The sequence below is a fragment of the Clytia hemisphaerica genome, unplaced genomic scaffold (genome assembly GCF_902728285.1).
Source record: "Clytia hemisphaerica strain Z4C2 unplaced genomic scaffold, Clytia hemisphaerica genome assembly, whole genome shotgun sequence".
Lineage (NCBI taxonomy): Eukaryota > Metazoa > Cnidaria > Hydrozoa > Leptothecata > Clytiidae > Clytia > Clytia hemisphaerica.
Window position 1 is genome coordinate 292,952 of NW_027104376.1, and position 19,943 is coordinate 312,894.

At 36.3% G+C, this 19,943-nt stretch overlaps 1 protein-coding gene across 1 annotated transcript; it reads right to left on the minus strand.

The window, feature by feature from the left end:
• Positions 1-11,455: 11,455 nt before the first annotated feature.
• LOC136818825 (uncharacterized) lies at positions 11,456-14,260 on the minus strand. The gene is made up of 3 exons (XM_067075059.1): positions 14,176-14,260; positions 13,232-14,021; positions 11,456-11,488 (listed from the first exon to the last, which is right to left on the minus strand). Exons 1-3 carry the CDS (start codon positions 14,184-14,186, stop codon positions 11,456-11,458), a joined length of 834 nt encoding a protein of 277 aa, XP_066931160.1. The 5' UTR covers positions 14,187-14,260.
• Positions 14,261-19,943: the final 5,683 nt, after the last annotated feature.

Consider the following 19,943-nt stretch of genomic DNA (forward strand, 5'->3'; position numbering starts at 1 on the left):
GAGCGCGTCATCTCTATCACTTTAAATGACCAATTAGTGATGTATCTTGTAAAAACTCCAGCTCATCCCTAAAAACCGGGATTTTTCATCTCATTATTTCTTGGTGAGTTCCACTTTAACGATTTTTGCCTTATCGGTAGACTGGAGTCGTTTATAATGCGTGTAATAGTAATAATACCAATACTAATAATAATAAACCAGCTGCGCTGGAAGGTCAGCCCAATAAGCTTAAAACGATTAGAAGTGTTCAGACTAATAATTTGAGATAGTATAGGTCTTTATGACCGTCTCCGATGAGTCTTTCCGAGCAACTAAAATATAAATACAAAAGAGGACTGTAAAAAATAAAAGAGCGGGTCACGTGCTAATCACGTGACCCGTGACTACTTATAGTTATATAACTCATCTTTGTTCTTCACACTCCCCCAAAACAAAGGAAAGTGATTGTGTCTTCGTCACTTGTGAATTTGATTTGGCTTTTGTCCTTTTGGTCTCTTTGTTCTTCAAATTCTACCGGATAGAGTTTGCTTACCGGTCTTTTCAAAGTTTGTAGTTTACCGTTGGTAATAACGTTTACTTCTGCCGCACGAATTTTAAAGTCTTTACTGCGAATAAGTTTCTTAACTCGACCGAGTCTCCATTGACTACGTTTCAATCGTTCATCTTTAATCAATACTACATCGCCTTTGTTTGCGTGTAAACTACTGTTCGACTTTTTACGTCTTTGATGTTCTCGTAGTTCAAGAAGGTATTCGTTTTGCCATAAAGTCCAAAAATGATCAACAAGTTCTCGAACCCGTGTTAACTGTTCGGAAGGTTCGATATTTTCGGTTTCTGAATCTGGTAATTGCACTTCATTCACAATGTTTCTACCGTACAACAGTTTGTTGGGTGTTAGAATTTCATTAACCTCGTCCGAATAAAGGTAAGTTAAGGGTCGATTGTTCAATATACATTGTATCTCTTTCAATAGAGTAACTACGTCGTTAAAGTTCAATATCGCTTTACGTAACACTTTTCGTAAGCATCGTTTGACCATCTTTACGACTCTTTCAAAAAATCCACCTGTCCACGGTGAACTCTCAATATTGAATTTCCAAATAACACCTTTACTTGTCATGAAGTCTTGTACGTCTGACGAAATGAAGTTCGTACCATTGTCTGAAATAACAGTTTTCGGACATCCAAAAATGTTCGTGTAACGTTTGAGTATGTTTACGCACGCTGGACCAGAGCAGTCAGTAGCTAAGTCCAAATAAACTGCTCTGGAGCTGGCACAAGTGATGATCGCTATCCATGCTTTGTAAGTCGAGCCATCTGAATCGTAAATGTTTGTTACATGTACTGGAGCGGCGTAATCTATTCCAACGTGTGAAAATGCGTTATCGTAAGATACTCGTTCTTTTGGCAGCGGACCTGCCTCTGGGTAATCGTAATTCTGTCCTTCATAATATCTACAAGTAGGACATTTACTCAAAATTCGTTTAATAAAGTTTCTCGGCTGCGTTATCCAATACTCTTGTCTGATGTGATTGAGGGTTTCTTTTACCCCTCGGTGCATAACGTCTTTGTGTGATTTCAAGACGACGAGTTCGGTAAATTTCGTTTTTGACAGTAAAATTGGATACTTTGAATCATACGGGAGTTCAGCATTGTCTATTCTCCCTCTACAACGAAACAAGCCATTATCATCAACAAATAAATTCAACTGTCTCTGTAAATTTGTAAAGTTCTTTTTGCTTTGTAAGGAGCTTTGTGCATCCTTCAACCATAACAGCTTGGCTTCCAACATTTCTTCTCCAGTGATACCACCATTGATTTTTGTTTTATTTGTACTATTTACTTTTTGTTTCTTGTTTCTTGCTTTTGTTCTTAGTTTCCTTATATATCTAAGGACCCAAGCGGTCACGCGGACCAACTTGGACAGAGAGGAGAACCTCTCTGTTTGGATTAAAGCACCGATGGTACTCGTTGAAACTAAATCTTCTTTTTCTTCTTTTTCTTGAATTTGTGTAACTAATAACTTTTCAGTAACAGGGTGCCTAGGAGAACTGAGACAGGTAGAGTTAGTCTCAGCCTCGGGCTTTAAATCAGCAAATAAATCATCAGGTGGCCCGTCAGGAGGACAGCTCCCGGGCTTATAATCAGAAAACTTGTCACCACACCTGAGATTAGGCCAGTATTCTTCATTCAGCTTAAGAAAATCTGGGCCGTGAAACCAAAGTTCAGAGTTAATCAAAGTTGAGGGGCTATAACCGCGAGTCCCTATATCTGCTGGATTAAGTTTAGATGGCACCAATTTCAAACTGTCAATATCAATACTGTTTCTAATACTTTCAACCCGTTCTTGTATATATTTGTCATAATCTACACTTTCGTTTTGAGCCCACGAATAAGCAGATGTAGAATCGACCCAATAAATAGTTTTTTGAACGTCGTACACCTTTTTCAAATTATTCTCCACAATATGGCTTAATTCTGACAGAAGCAATAACCCGTTTAATTCACCTCGAGGGACGCTATTCTTTTTCGACTTTTTCACTTGAGAAGATATGATGCGGTGTCGACTTAAAATAATAGCAGTTTTGACCTCCCCGGATTTAAGCTTAAACCGGCCATAAATTGTAGCAGCAATCATATTTTCGGAGGCGTCACTGAAGCTGTGGATCTGTACATTCGTAATAGGGTCGTTGGGGTCGTCGAAGCAATAATTTCGATCAATTTCAATGGAGTCTATCTCCTTAAATTCATTCAAAATGGACTTCCACTCTTTCATGAGGTCAGGGGGTAACAGTTCATCCCACTTACATTTTGCATTACAAACTTTCTGATGCAAAATTCTCATTTTGACTGTGATTGGGCTTATCAGTCCCAAGGGATCATAAATAGAAGCAATCGAAGCTAAAAGCGACCTTCGAGTTGCATTTTGAGTAAACTTTGATCTCATTTCAGCAAAGTTAAAAATAATTTTGTCGCAATTTTTATCCCATTTAATCCCTAAAATTTTCTCTTCCCCGTTATATCGTTTGTCGTCAGGGAAACGTTCAAAAATCTTTCTCTCAAGTTCATCACTGTTTGAACGAAATTTTCTTAAATTAAATCCTCCCTTCTCAAGACACTCCTTCGCGGTGAGGTAAAGAGATTCAGCTTGTTTGATTGTTTTTGCACCACTATTGAGATCATCAACATGAAGAGCTCCTTTCAAAGTTTCTTTCAAATCATCCTCACAATGGGTTTCGATGTGTTTTTGAAGTGTCGCTTGCAATAAAAAGGGCGAGGAATTCAAACCAAAAATAACACGTGTAAATCGTAATTCAATAAGTTCATTGTTCTCAAAGTTTTCGAAGTCAAAATTTTCGGTGTCTTTGAACCAAAGAAATCTCACAAAGTTTTTATCTTCTTCAAACAATGCGATTTGCCAAAATGCTTTTTCAAGATCACCGGAAATAACACCAAAATGAATCTAGCGTCATATTCATTTCGACAGATTCGACAGATTCGACAGATTCAAATCGAAAGTGGTAGCATAGCCAACCTAGACTGAATGGCACGTGACCCAAACATAGTGTGGACAATAGATATACTTAATAGTGACCTTTTACAGAAAAAATCAAGTTCATATCTATTTTGGTTCTTGAGAAACTGCGCGGAAACCACCATTGCTTGACATAGGCGAATCTATCGAAAAGCTCAGTTTTACTGTTCTGGCCAACTTGGACCGAATGTCACATGACCCAAACATAGTGTGGACAATAGATATACTCAATAGTGACCTTTTACAGAAAAAATCAAGTTCATATCTATTTTGGTTCTTGAGAAACTGCGCGGAAACCACCATTGCTTGACATAGGCGAATCTGTCGAAAAGCCCGATTTTAGTGTTCTGGCCAACTTGGATCGAACGACACGTGACCCAAACATAGTGTGGACAATAGATATACTCAATAGTGACCTTTTACAGAAAAAAATCAAGTTCATATCTATTTTGGTTCTTGAGAAACTGCGCGGAAACCACCATTGCTTGACATAGGCGAATCTGTCGAAAAGCTCAGTTTTACTGTTCTGGCCAACTTGGACCGAATGGCACATGACCCAAACATAGTGTGAACAATAGATATACTCAATAGTGACCTTTTACAGAAAAAATCAAGTTCATATCTATTTTGGTTCTTGAGAAACTGCGCGGAAACCACCATTGCTTGACATAGGCGAATCTGTCGAAAAGCCCGATTTTAGTGTTCTGGCCAACTTGGATCAAACGGCACGTGACCCAAACATAGTGTGGACAATAGATATACTCAATAGTGACCTTTTACAGAAAAAATCAAGTTCATATCTATTTTGGTTCTTGAGAAACTGCGCGGAAACCACCATTGCTTGACATAGGCGAATCTGTCGAAAAGCCCGATTTTAGTGTTCTGGCCAACTTGGATCAAACGGCACGTGACCCAAACATAGTGTGGACAATAGATATACTTAGTGACCTTTTACAGAAAGAATCAAGTTCATATCTATTTTGGTTCTTGAGAAACTGCGCGGAAACCACCCTTGCTTGACATACGTTTCCCACCCATATTCCACCCCTTACCACCCTCGCTCAAACGCCTCGGAATACCGTTGTTGAAGTTGTAAAAGTAATATAAAAAGTTATAGAACATGGTTTGTTACTTTTTTTGCCGCTGTAGACCTAAAAATTTTGTTTCGAAATATTTTGTCTAACCAGGCGCAAAAGTTTATTAGGGTAGTAATAAATTTTTCCTAAAATTTGCGAAAGAAAGTTCCGTGATTTTGTGACCTCGCAAATAAGCTTTTAAAACCAAAGTAAGATTCTCGAAAATATATTTCTTTTACGTCTTTTGGTTGAGTGAGGTAGAAGTTGCCCTGTGTCACAAATATTGATCTGTTACTCCCACTCCCACCCAAGCATAATTCTCAATGGAATATTTTTACCCAAACATGCTACTAAATAGGTACTATAACAAAAACTTTCTCTAGGGTTGTAGTTTATTATTTTTGCTCTGGTTGTCTTTATTTAGCTACCGACGGAGATCTTTTCAGCCAAAATACCGATGGTATCGTTATCAAAACTGACAGTAAAATGAACCCAATAAAATTGGTAAATTGGCCTTTTTTATGTTGATTGCTACATTTTAACACTATGTTATATTGTTCATTTCCGGTTTTCTATTAATTTCACGGCCTTATTTGATTGAAATATTTTCGCTTGCATATTTTTATAATAAAATTTTCAATATTTTTTAATCAAGTTTTAAAATCCTGTTAGTTGAGCCGAGCAAAGATAAGAGTTTTAAAAATAAACTGACTGTTTTTTATAGAAAATTTTCATCACATACTTTCAGTTCCATTAAAATTGACCTTTCAGCCAAACTTTCGTTCGTGGGAAGATTCTCTTGGGAAGATGGTTCCACAATTCGATTTCACAAAATTGAAAGTAAAGGGCGATGTAGGGTATATCGAGATGAAATCAGAGTGCCGATTTAAATATCTATTTTATATAGTGGGCAAGATTCAATTGAAAATACTATACAATTTCAATCCTTCAAAATCATGCAAATATTTCATACATACATAAATACATACATACTACATAAATCATCCACTTGAAAGTGATGACATGACCATGTTTTTCCATCTGACCCTGTTGTGCGCCAAACGAACCATCTCGCCAGTATCTTGCTCTAAGACTTTGAGTAGTGTCTTGTGTGGACGACCTCTCTTCTTTGTTAAGAATGTTGGCTGCCAAGGGAGAAGTTTAGATGCCGACTCATTTCCTCTGATGACGTGACCTGCTAACTGCGATCTTCTTTTCTGGATAAGACTGCTCAATCGGTTCAGCTTGCCGTACAACACTTTGTTAATAATGTGGACATTAGACTGGATGTTTTTTACTTTTCTCAGCATTCTCGTATACGCTCCGTCTAGTTTCTTTGTCAGAGTAGACGTTAGTGACCATGATTCACATGAGTATAGGAGGATGGACTCGACAGTTGACTTGAAGAGTTGCACTTTTATACTGAATGAAGCTTCTGATTTCCAAATTTTCTCAAGTGAATTAAGTGCCGACCAAGCTTGGGCAAGTCTTATCTCTATGTCATGGTTAGAGTTTTTGTAAGCTCCAAGGTATTTGAAATCGTCAACCTTTTCCAGGGCGATACCATTAACAGATTGGATGCCATCGTTTGTTGTAGGGTTGATGTGCATATATTTGGTTTTCTTAGCGTTGAGAAAGAGACCGATAGATTGAGTTGATATCTCTAGCTTGTGTAGGAGGTTTTCAGCTTCGACTACTGTTTCATTTAGAATGTTTCATACATCTAGTGGTATTAATCTACTGCCCTCTACTGAGTGATGCTTTCTCGATTTCTAAGTTAATGACCAAAATATAATGCCCTTTTTAATTAGATTTCGAATTGAAATAACAGAGAAACTCTTATTTTATAGATTGTAAAGCAGATGAGAACGTTCTCCGGGAAGCTTCCTTCTAAATTATTTCGATTGGCAGACAATTTGAAGTGCCGAAGCCTCACAATATCGGCCATTGAGTTTAATGAAATAACGAAGAAAAAGGTTGCGGAAACTTATCCTCAGTCGTTGAAGCAAGAGACTTTTTCAAATTAGAAACTTGTCCGTTTTAACGGGGAGCGAAAAAAACTTGGCGCCGTATATAGAAATTTCAAAAAACTTGTGAAATAATTTTAACGAAACTCAAAAGAAAAATCTCAATTAACTACATTATTAAATTATATATTTCTTTGTCGTTTAGCTCTATCCTCGAAATTTAGATTTTATTATTTGAGGCATTATTCCATGGTTACGTGTTTAACATTTGAAAGAAAATCTAAACAATCAATCTCCAATAAAATTCTAACCAAATAAACGCTTTTGGTGAAAATTGGCAAAATCATAAAAATACCCTACTTAAGAAGACCCTCTAAGATGAGTTTCACAGAGTTTGATAAGCGAATCTAGTCATTTTGTATTTGGGTAAAAGAAACACCTGCTTCTTCTGTTAGACTTAAATTGAAACTTTTACACGTTATTTTTTTAAAGAAACTAGTTTTACCAAGCAGCCTCAATGTTTCTTAAGAAATCGGCCTTTTGAGTCTTAAATGTTTCTTACATGTTTCTAAACTTTTTGACATAATCAGCCTATTTTTCTTGCAAAGAAAAAAAAACATTTGATTTCATTGGAAGGTTCTTAAAAAAATCGAATAAATAATGTTTATTTAAAAAAATGTTATTTTCTCATTCTCAGCCTCACCATGTTTCTTAGATGTTTCTTAATTTTTAGGCATTCTGAGCCTCGCGTTTCTTAAAAGTGTGTTTCTTAAAAAAAACGCGTGGTCTTTACTCTTCACTTGAGCCATTCATTACACTTCGTGCAGTTCGATCCAAGTTAACCATAACACTGGAATCGGGCTTTTCGACAGATTCGCCAATGTCAAGCAAGGGTGGTTTCCGCGCAGTTTCTCAAGAACCAAAATAGATATGAACTTGATTTTTTCTGTAAAAGGTCACTATTGAGTATATCTATTGTCCACACTATGTTTGGGTCACGTGCCGTTTGATCCAAGTTGGCCAGAACACTAAAATCGGGCTTTTTGACAGATTCGCCTATGTCAAGTAAGGGTGGTTTCCGCGCAGTTTCTCAAGAACCAAAATAGATATGAACTTGATTTTTTCTGTAAAAGGTCACTATTGAGTATATCTATTCTGCCGTCCAAAGCAAAAAGCAGGTAAGTCCATAAAAGTCAAGATTAAGAAAAACGCAAAAAACCTTTTGACCTTAGCCGAGGTACCTTTTCTCTATTAACTAGCTCAAGTTTTGTATTTTTGGAAAGAAAGTAACTGTAGAAAGTAAAAGGCTAGTCAATTTCTTTTACTCAGCTATTTATTATCGATTTATTGAGAGATTGTGGACTTACCTGCTTTTGACATAAGAAATGAATGTCGTGGTTATATAGTATTTTTTCAAAAAAATAAGGTAAGTCCATGTTTAAATTAACAAGACGAGTTCAGAGTGAGGGAGATTTCGAAACAAACTTTAGAATTCTAGAATGAATTCGAACATTCGATTAACACATTCGAAATGCTAAACGTTCGTATCTGGAAAATTGACAGTGCAATATCATCTTTTAAAAGAAGGTAAGTCCATAATTAGACTAAGGTAAGTCCATTAAGAAGGTAAGTCCATCTCAGAGAAATAATTTATTTTCTTTAAAAAGAAGGTATGTCCATTACTGTGATAATAGGTGGACTTACCTTCCTTTGCTTGGGAATTTCCTTTTTTCGATGGACATACCTGAAAATGACATGGCCGTTTTTCCCGGTAGGAAAAATATTTTGAATTTTTTTTTTCAAAAATAGGTTACTTGGGTGCTATAGAGTCAATTTTTAGCAAAAAATAATTTTTCGAAATTTTGGACTTACCTGGTTTTTGCTTTGGACGGCAGTATTGTCCACACTATGTTTGGGTCATGTGCCATTCGGTCCAAGTTGGCCAGAACAGTAAAACTGAGCTTTTCGACAGATTCGCCTATGTCAAGCAATGGTGGTTTCCGCGCAGTTTCTCAAGAACCAAAATAGATATGAACTTGATTTTTTCTGTAAAAGGTCACTATTAAGTATATCTATTGTCCACACTATGTTTGGGTCACGTGCCACTCGGTCTAGGTTGGCTATGCTACCACTTTCGATTTGAATCTGTCGAATCTGTCGAATCTGTCGAAAGTGAATATGACGCTAGATTCATTTTGGTGGAAATAACGAAATTGTGTGCTCTCAATTTAATCAAAACGTCCAACAGAGGAGCGGTTATTGTTGGACCAGTATACAAAACATCATTTAAAGAGGGTCCGCCCACTCGACTTTTGCAACTAGCGTCGAAAACAATACGAAGGGGTGTTGTTTGTTTATCAGTTCTTATAACCCCACGATGGCTTAAATAATGGGAGGTGCCAATAGAATATTTCTCACATTCTTCAATAACTTTCAAGTTTCTTTGTTCATTTATTATTTGCTCATAATCTGCAAAAGGTTGTTTATCTTTCGAAAACTGTTCATGCAGGTGTTGTAAACGTTTTTTAGCGGTTCTGTAATTATCTCCCAAAGGTTCAGAATTTTCTTTGGAAGGAAGTGAAACATGATATCTTCCTTCCTCGAAAACAGTCGATTTTTCAAAATCTTGTAAAACAGTTATATCCTCCTCTGTTAAATTTTTTCTCCAATCAGCATCATAAGCTTTATTTAGATCTGTAAGTTTATCCTCAGTTCGATCTGTTTGCACTGCGCGCATAAAATGAGTACTAACAACGTTTGCGGTGGAGCTTTTAATCTTTTCCCCTCCTTCAACTGGACCGCTCAAAACATAACCGAGCTCTGACGATATAGCAGTAGGGCCATTTGGACTACGTATCTGTTTCTGACCAATAAAGTTCCAATAATCTGCTGAGCCGATCAACACGTCTATCTGTAACGGTAGATTGTCGGGATTCTGGTCTGCTAATTTCAAATCTTGTAAATGTTTGTATTTACTTTGGGCTAAATTGATAACTTGATCCTCTAACGGTAAACAGATGTCTGATACGAGAGCACGTACGTAAATATTCAAAGTTCCTTTTTGTTTTTTAACAGCAAAATCAACTTCATCAAGTTCAAGATTTTCCGTTTTGTTTCCGAATGACATAATGTAACCGATTTCTTGCCCACTGTACGTAACTTTAATCGTTCTCTGGCTTCCTTGCTAATGTAACTTTGTTGACTGCCGGTGTCGAACATAAGTCTCAAATTCTCTGATTTCTTTTCATCCGTTGAGCTGACTTGGGCTCTAGCTGTTTGAAGCAAAACTGGATTGGCTGTTTTCGTATAGCTGATGTTAGCAGTTACTTTCTTGGGTTCCTTCGTCTCAGAGTCCTTACTGTCCTTATCCTACTGAGGTTTCTCTTGATCCTGACTGGGCTGATAACAACAAATTGACGTATTGTGTCTACCTTGACATTTTTGACACTTCCAATTTTTCCTGCACTTGCCTGCTGAATGTCCAGTTTTCATACAAACAAAGCACCTAGACTCTTTCATTAAAATTGACTTTCTCACTTCGGGTTTCGTAATAATATCACAGTTTTTTGAGTAGTGATCCCGCCGACAGAATATGCATAATAAATCAGTTTTCTCTTTTCCTTTTTGATCAGAGTTACCAGAATTTCCCGAATTTTTATTTCTATTTCTGTTTCCTCCCCTCCCGACGAAGAGAGATTGAGCAGTATAACCTGAATCACGCAAATTTTCTTCAGAAGAAACTTTTTCTCTAGCACACAATTCTTTTTCAAGTTCGTTCATAATGTCTGTCAATTTCCAGACATCTTCAAATTTTCTGGATAAAACGAGTTTTATATCTTGAGGGAGTTTCTCCATAATAATTGGGATAAGCATTGTCCCATAAGTTGTACTGTCGCAACCTAAAGAGTCCAGACTTCTTATCTCAGTTTCAATTTTGTCAAAAAGATTCCGCAAACCTTTAACATTTTTCGAATCAATAAACTCTAAGTCTAACAGTTTTTTGACATGAGAGCTAATAACAAGTTGTTTATTACCGAAACGTTTTTCGAGCATTTCTTTTGCAGTTTCATAATTTTGGTGAGATAACTGCAGGCCTTTCGCACATCTTAGGGCCTCATCAGAGAGATAACTAATCAAATAGTTCATTTTTTCAATGGCAGATAGATCAGGATGTTTGTCTATCGCCTCCGTGAAAGATTGTTTAAAACTTTCATATTCTGTAGGTTCACCGCTGAACCCTTTAATGACGAAACGTGGCAGTTTCACCGGTACTCTTTTGCTCTCTGAATCTGTTGTAACTGAGTCACTGTCTTTTACACTAGCCTCTGGCTTTTTCTTATGTTTTGCAATAAAGTTTTTCAACACCAAAAGTTTCTTACTGTATTTCACCTCTTCTTGGTCGACACTGTTCCGATCGGCAATATAGTCAGCGTCTTCTTCAATCATTTCTCCAATTTGTTCACTAAGGTCCAAATATTTCTTATATTTGTTTTGCAATAAAGTTTGTTTATTTTCCAGATCAATCAAAGTATCTTCATCAACAGTTTTTAAAGCAATGATCAAAGCCTCAAGCTCTTCGAAATAATGTTTCATGAAATTTAAACAGCCGGTACGTGTTCTCTTTTTAGTGGTAAGCGACATTATGTACAACTTTTTACAACGAAACTCTGGACCAAAATGTTCTTCGTGACATTCAATATTTACATCCAGAAAACAAAACCATGAAATCAAAACAAACCAAAACCATAAAGTAACAAGCCAAACCATAAAATAAATTTCTTATACTTTATAATTTCTCTACTTTTATTTTTTGTTTTTAATATCCGGTTCGTGTGTACCAAAATGTTCAGACTAATAATTTGAGATAGTATAGGTCTTTATGACCGTCTCCGATGAGTCTTTCCGAGCAACTAAAATATAAATACAAAAGAGGACTGTAAAAAATAAAAGAGCGGGTCACGTGCTAATCACGTGACCCGTGACTACTTATAGTTATATAACTCATCTTTGTTCTTCACAAGAAGGAAGTACAATCAAGAAACCTAATTCGTTGTTAAAGTCAAAGAGGTTGAAAAGCTCATTTTGGCTGAAACTTCAGACGAAAAAATGTTTAACACAAAGTTGGATTTGTCCAAAAGTAGGTGACGGGTGTCCGAGCCGAAAGTCGACCCTTTGAGAGACAAAAATTTGATGATTTTGGGACCCTTTGAGAGACTTTCCTAAAATTTGTTTGATTTTCACCAAATTTTGGTCAAAACTTCTGGAAATTGTGTCCTTTTTAGAAAAAAACTTTCGATTTTTGTGATTTTGGGACTCTTTTAGAGACTAACTTATGAATTTGTACCCCTCTGAGAGACTTTTAAGGCTTGAAAAAAGGTACCCTTATGGTTCGCATCCATTTTGCCTAAGTAAACCCCCCGGGAAATTTCAGCTAAATCTGTTCGTTAGAATGTCTTAAACCTGTTCGTTATTCTCTGAGAAATTATATCCGAGGCGGTCGCTTTAGATGTTCACTGTTCACTGCAGCTTTCGTCACATTTGTCAGATTGATTTAAATGACGTGTTGAAATAAGTAGGCCCCTAGTATAATGTGAATGAGTGCATTTTATATTGAGGAAGCTGCGTCGAAAATTCCGTCCAGTTTCGATAACTCAATCAAAAGTTATGATGATTCCAAGTTTCTGTTAATGTTACGCCACACTTTGACGTTCATTTCTCTGCTTTCTTACACACAAAAACTCTCTCCAGACAAGAAAGCCTCAAAACCAATCATAAAAAACTTTCTTTTATACTGTCTATTTATTTATGAATAAACAAAAAATTTTCATTTTTACTACTTTCTTCTTTCATATAGTGTTCTTTTATTATTCTCATATTATGCGCATATCGTAATAAATGAAGTGACGTGTTTCTTTTCTCTTCCAATAGAAAATATTTTTCGCGCCAAAGTTTTACCGATAACTTGTTTTCCGAAAATAATCCGAAATCGGATTTAAAAAATAAGTCCAAATGCGCTGCGGATGGAAAAAAAATCGCGGAACCGATTTGAAGGGTCACCGGGGCTGACCAATAATACGGGATTTAGTTTGTATAAACGACTGGAAGAATCCGGTGTTCCAGCCTTATGCTTAATGGTCTTAGCTGGTTGTTGTCTCTCTCTTCATTTATCATTAAGATAATAACATACTCAGTATCTATAACCTCTTTCCCTCATAGTCCTTTTAATAATCTCTTTTCACATGTCGTTCAGTAGGCTGAAAACAGAACTTCGTCATTTAACCTAAATCCACAATGGGCAAAGACTTTCCTAACTGAAAGTGACGCCCCCAAAATAACATAACATATGTATCCGGTGTTCCAGCCTTATAGATACAGGGGCTAGCTACGCAGAAACTTGCGTAGCGAGAAAACAATTTATCAAGCAACAACAAACTCTCAAAACGAAATGTTAGGACTTCCCAGTTCTGGCTGAAAAATTTCAATTTCCCGGCAGGAAGTAAGTTTGGAATTAACTGCTGGGGAAATAAACCTTTTACTGAGGGATGAACATGGGACAAAAGATGTTGATTTCCCAAGTCTAGAGGACAGGTTATTATCAGTTGAGGGTTTTCTGGTTTTGGACAAACTAATTTTTGAAAGGAATGAGGTCTTACCTCTAAATGAGAACTGCCCCTGCTTCTTCCTCCTCTAAGCAAGGAGCCCCTGCGATTGGGCTGGTTGGAACTGGCAGCGGTAGCAGATGAGGATTGTGTCTTTGCCGGCTTTTTCAGGGCGGTGAAGAATGCCTCTGACTTTTTCAGAGCTTTGGAATCCTTGATTAGTTTCGTTTCGAAGGTTTCACCAAATAGACTGGAATTGGATTGATCATTCATGTCTTTCGATTGATTCCGTAATATTTCTTTAATTTGTGCTGAGGATTCAATGAGTGTACTCAAGACGTTTTCTCTGCGGTAATACATCACTGAGTTCGACACTTGGCCAAGCAGCATAATAGCCTGTTCGAAGCATTGTGCTATTTCCCGGCCTTCTTCTAATTCCTCTTCACTACAGTTCTCTTTCTCTTCCTCGAAAGCTGCCCAGATTTTTGAGACTGGGCCATAAACAGCTTGTATCTTATCATTCAAATGTTTTAAAGTCTTCTCAAACTTCAATGTTTGATATCTTGAATTATCTTGCAATAATGTCTTCATATAAGAGTCCAATTCTGGCACCTTTTTCAGGTTAGCTGGGACAGGATGTTCACTATAGACCTGCTCTTTCAAGTCTTTTTCTTGGACATGAGTGGCAATGTATTTCTCTATGTACAACTTCATAGGTTCAGTCAACTCCCATGAAGCAGCTTCATTCTCGTTATTAAGCTCAAATCGTCTACGTTTGGGTGGTGCTTGTCGAGTCTCATCACCGGATTCATTAGCATCGGTCTCAGAGCTCCTTTTTGTTGATCTAAGACATAAACGTTTAAACATTATGCTTAAATCGACCGCAATTTACTTCTTGTATAAATAGCAGTCAGTTTCTAAATATAATCTCTTACCTTACACTGAATGTAAGAAGAGATAAAGTAGGATTTAAAAACCACAAAATTTAAAATACTTACTCCGACTCCATCTTGTTTGCGTGAAATTGCTAAAAGAGGTCTTGAGAGATGACTTTCAGACTCAAGGCCTGAAAGGGCGTATACCAGTATTAGATCGGGCGGAGATTTTATGCAATGAAATCAACTCAAAGGAAAAACTTTCAATACACAAATCTACACATTTTTTTTTTCTCAAGAATTATTTTGAGCAAGAAAAAATTATAATTGCAATATTGACACTTTTCTTTTGTTTGGAGTTAGTGCACAAAGGTTTCTAGACGACTAAAATTGTTCCATTCATTACTTTTTGCTTTATTTCTACTATGTATAAATTAGTCGTCTAGCTTGCTAGACTACCTTATCGGCCAAAATTTAGTCGGCCTTAATTATTAGTCGGCCCTAATTTTAGTCACCTCGCCAAAATTTAGTCACTAAGCCCATTAAGGGCCGACTAAAAATTTGGGCCATTTCTAAATTTACAAAGGAGATGGAAAATAGGAGAAAGCTCAAAATACTGGAAAATAATAATCAAATTTTATTCGACTCAAATTTTTAGTCGGACCTAATTTTAGTCACCAAGCCAAAGTTTGGTCACTTTAGGGCTGATTAAGTTTTGGCCGATAAGCAAGATCCTTTTCAAGTGTTTTGACGCAAATTCGATTTTTTTGCTGCTGCAGGAGCTTCAAAAGTTCAAAGGGACGTCAAAAAATCGAATGTAGAGCTCAAACACCTGTGCACAGTTATTTGAGCTGTGATACTCACGCGGTAGGGCAAAGTCGAAAAGTGGAATAGACGTTAATCGCGTAGAAAAACACGGGTGACGTCTAGTATAGGCTACATTACTGACATTATCCCCCCCCCCCGTTTTATAAAAAAGGGTCTCATCCATCGATAGGAGGGATTTCTCAAGGTACAGTAGACTTTGAGTTTTCTACAAGTTTAAAAGTTTAAATTTTTGGTCGAACAGTAACGTACAAAGGAACCCTGACCCCTTAAAAAGGAACCCTGACCGGCGGCATGGGGACACTCGCTGATATAGGCCTAAAATCCCGTGGGAAAAGTGCCCTGTAATTCAATCTTTACCCATTGGAAAGATGTGAAAGAGACAAAAACACAATTTGAGATTCCTATACATTAAAATCCACATTTTCCTAAAATTTAGCTTTTTTAAGAATAAATGTATTGTTTTTGTTTTTTTTGTAACCCTTAGTGAGACTGAAATTAGATATGGTGATTTTTACGACCCTTAGATACTTTGACGAACGAAAATGCACCCTCAAGTGCAGCACATACGTACCCTCCAGGCTAGAATCCTTAAGAGTACATCTTGAAAATGTTGGATGAGGTGTGAAAATAAAAATACATTGAGTGTTATCAAAGTCATTAGTTATCTTTTTTTTAATCAATCAATCTTCCGCATTGAAGCCCTTTATGTACATCGTAAAATTATTTGAAAATGAAAACAAAATGACAACATAATAAATCTAATGATTAGAGAAACGTACAAAGAAAATCCTACACAGGTCATGGCGTTTAGAGCACTATGACCTTCATGCTTTTTTTTATGTGAGCATTAGTACTAGTAATTCTCCTTCGTTACGAGTGATTCATCGTTAATTGCACGATAAACAACCATACAAGAGTACGAAAGAGATTCCGAATAGTGAATTCATTATCATAATCTTGATCAGAAAATTGACAACGAATTGATGTTTGATAAAATATCTATATTTCGAGCATAACTTCACTCATCTTTCAGGATTGTAAAATGTAAAATTACAAAGTTGCTACTTATGTGAAAAATTGGAAAAAAAAAAAAAAAAAAAATGCGCTAATTGAAGGCTATTAAAATTGTAAAATGGTTAAAAGACAAGGTCGTAATAAAAAGTAGTTAAAAAAGGTATAATTCTCTAGAGGCTTTTAGGCCGTTGTTTAAAATAGGTTTCAGTCTTTTGATATGTAAAGCTTCTTTGTATAGAAGTGATGACCAATTATCACTGGAATCAATTACTGACGTATTATCATTTACGAGATTTATGTAGATGGAGCGAAAATTAGGCTTTTCAATACCAAGCGTCAGGAGGGTAGTTATAAACTTGACTTCAGAGCACTCCTTCAAATGTTCGAGAACTGCACTTTCCTTCTTTGTAGCATGCTCTGAGCATCGCGTGAATAAATTCCTCTCCGTCTTGCCGACATAAGAGGCACGACAACCAGGGCAGATAAATCGATAAACAATGTTCGACTTGAACTTCAAGGGTGTTGGGTCTTTCATGTTGGTGTAGAAGCCAATTTTGTGTGTTGAATAGATTACTCGAAACATGACATTAGTGTCTTTCTTGAGACAAAACTTTAATTTTCTTTTTAATGCAGAAACAAGTTGTTCTCCTGTCGGGCCAGCGTAAGGGATACGTAACCAGAGTGTTGTCGGTATGGTATTATCAGCGTTGTCATTTTCAGAGTGTCGGGGACTGGTTGCGGTTTTAATGATTTTGTTGACGGCAAAGCGAGGAAAACCATTCCAAGAAGCGAACTTTTTGATCAGGTTAATTTCATTTTTCAATTTAGCAGGATGACAAAGTTTGGTGGCACGGTTGACAAGGCTATAAATCCATGCTTTTCGGTAAGACCAAGGAGCGCGTAGCTATCAAAATTTGTATATAAGCCAGTGTTTTTGTATCTTTTCTAAATATAGATAGACCATCTGGTGCAATCTCAAGATCTAAGAAGTGCGGTGTTTCATCTTCAAATTTGTCAACTGTAAATTGAAGATTTTTATCAAATTTGTTAAGGGAGCAATGAACTTTATCGATATCTACTGGACGAATGACAAGGAGTGTATCATCAACGTATCTTGAGTAAAACTTTACGATACCAGAATCAATATAAGGTTTAATGACAGATTGTTCGAGTTCTGTCATTATGATATTTGTTAGTACAGGGCCAAGTGAACTTCCCATACTAACACCATCTAACTGTTCATAGAGAATGTTGTTTGCTGAAAATACGGTTTTTTTACATGTGTCTTGAATTAATTTTCTGAGTGTGTTTTTTGAGATTTTAGTTTGTAACAAGTTTCTGTTATAAATTCGATCGATAATGATGTTATTGTTTTAGATAAAGGTACGTTAGTGAATAAAGAGGTTACATCAAACGATACAAAGACATAACCATCGTCAAAAAGTTCTTTTGGAATCTGTTTGATTTTTTCGGCAGCATCGAATGAATCTTTAAGTGTGTAGTCATTGACAGTTAAAGGATTAAGGAGGTTAGTGAGATATTTACCAACAGAATAATGTGTTGTTCCAGTGGTATCAACGATTGGTCGAAGTTTAGGTAAGTGTTCATACTTTTTATGGATTTTTGGTAAACCATGAGCTCTGGCTGGCTTTGCATTTTTCGGTCTCATATCTTTGTATTCATTTTCATCGATTTCATTACGATTAAGTAGGGTTTTGAGGTAACGTTGAATGCTGGTAAGTCTAGAAGCAGTTGGATCGACATTCACTTTACGGAATTTGGCTTTGTCAGCAAACAACGAATCGATGGAATTTTGGTAATCGGCTATGTCAATCAAGACGATGCCATTCCCTTTGTCGGGTTTCAAAATAGCGATTGATTTGCGAAGATTCTTTATCAATTTAATGTGTTTAGAGTCTTTGAAAATTTGACGATCATCGATATGAATACAAAGATATGAGACCGAAAAATGCAAAGCCAGCCAGAGCTCATGGTTTACCAAAAATCCATAAAAAGTATGAACACTTACCTAAACTTCGACCAATCGTTGATACCACTGGAACAACACATTATTCTGTTGGTAAATATCTCACTAACCTCCTTAATCCTTTAACTGTCAATGACTACACACTTAAAGATTCATTCGATGCTGCCGAAAAAATCAAACAGATTCCAAAAGAACTTTTTGACGATGGTTATGTCTTTGTATCGTTTGATGTAACCTCTTTATTCACTAACGTACCTTTATCTAAAACAATAAACATCATTATCGATCGAATTTATAACAAGAACTTGTTACAAACTAAAATCTCAAAAAACACACTCAGAAAATTAATTCAAGACACATGTAAAAAAACCGTATTTTCAGCAAACAACATTCTCTATGAACAGTTAGATGGTGTTAGTATGGGAAGTTCACTTGGCCCTGTACTAGCAAATATCATAATGACAGAACTCGAACAATCTGTCATTAAACCTTATATTGATTCTGGTATCGTAAAGTTTTACTCAAGATACGTTGATGATACACTCCTTGTCATTCGTCCAGTAGATATCGATAAAGTTCATTGCTCCCTTAACAAATTTGATAAAAATCTTCAATTTACAGTTGACAAATTTGAAGATGAAACACCGCACTTCTTAGATCTTGAGATTGCACCAGATGGTCTATCTATATTTAGAAAAGATACAAACACTGGCTTATATACAAATTTTGATAGCTACGCTCCTTGGTCTTACCGAAAAGCATGGATTTATAGCCTTGTCAACCGTGCCACCAAACTTTGTCATCCTGCTAAATTGAAAAATGAAATTAACCTGATCAAAAAGTTCGCTTCTTGGAATGGTTTTCCTCGCTTTGCCGTCAACAAAATCATTAAAACCGCAACCAGTCCCCGACACTCTGAAAATGACAACGCTGATAATACCATACCGACAACACTCTGGTTACGTATCCCTTACGCTGGCCCGACAGGAGAACAACTTGTTTCTGCATTAAAAAGAAAATTAAAGTTTTGTCTCAAGAAAGACACTAATGTCATGTTTCGAGTAATCTATTCAACACACAAAATTGGCTTCTACACCAACATGAAAGACCCAACACCCTTGAAGTTCAAGTCGAACATTGTTTATCGATTTATCTGCCCTGGTTGTCGTGCCTCTTATGTCGGCAAGACGGAGAGGAATTTATTCACGCGATGCTCAGAGCATGCTACAAAGAAGGAAAGTGCAGTTCTCGAACATTTGAAGGAGTGCTCTGAAGTCAAGTTTATAACTACCCTCCTGACGCTTGGTATTGAAAAGCCTAATTTTCGCTCCATCTACATAAATCTCGTAAATGATAATACGTCAGTAATTGATTCCAGTGATAATTGGTCATCACTTCTATACAAAGAAGCTTTACATATCAAAAGACTGAAACCTATTTTAAACAACGGCCTAAAAGCCTCTAGAGAATTATACCTTTTTTAACTACTTTTTATTACGACCTTGTCTTTTAACCATTTTACAATTTTAATAGCCTTCAATTAGCGCATTTTTTTTTTTTTTTTTCCAATTTTTCACATAAGTAGCAACTTTGTAATTTTACATTTTACAATCCTGAAAGATGAGTGAAGTTATGCTCGAAATATAGATATTTTATCAAACATCAATTCGTTGTCAATTTTCTGATCAAGATTATGATAATGAATTCACTATTCGGAATCTCTTTCGTACTCTTTTATTTGAAGTTATCAGCTGGTAATGGTTTTTAAACAACCATACGATTGCAAGATAATCGTCAGTACATAATTGTTCTCTATTGAAAAAGACATGCTCTCCAACGTTTGTTGTTTACAAACATTCGAAAAACCTCTCTTTTATAGTCTAAAAAGAACCTATTGCAATTCGGTGCAATGCATCTTTAATAAGAATCTGTTAAAATACAAAGTCTCTTGTTTTGTTATAGTAGAGTAGGCACTGTACTGTTACAAAGAGCGTTGGAGAGAAAGGAATAAAAGGGGGTGCAAGCATCTCCGAGCCAGTTTTAAAATTTATGTATGGTATAA

What these genes read in the sequence shown, in the direction of transcription:
- LOC136818825 (XM_067075059.1), bottom strand. An exon ending in GGGGCAGTTCTCATTTAGAG is followed by an intron (nt 11,489 to 13,231) that starts GTAAGACCTCAT and finishes TTTATATTTTAG; the next exon opens with TTGCTCGGAAAGACTCATCG.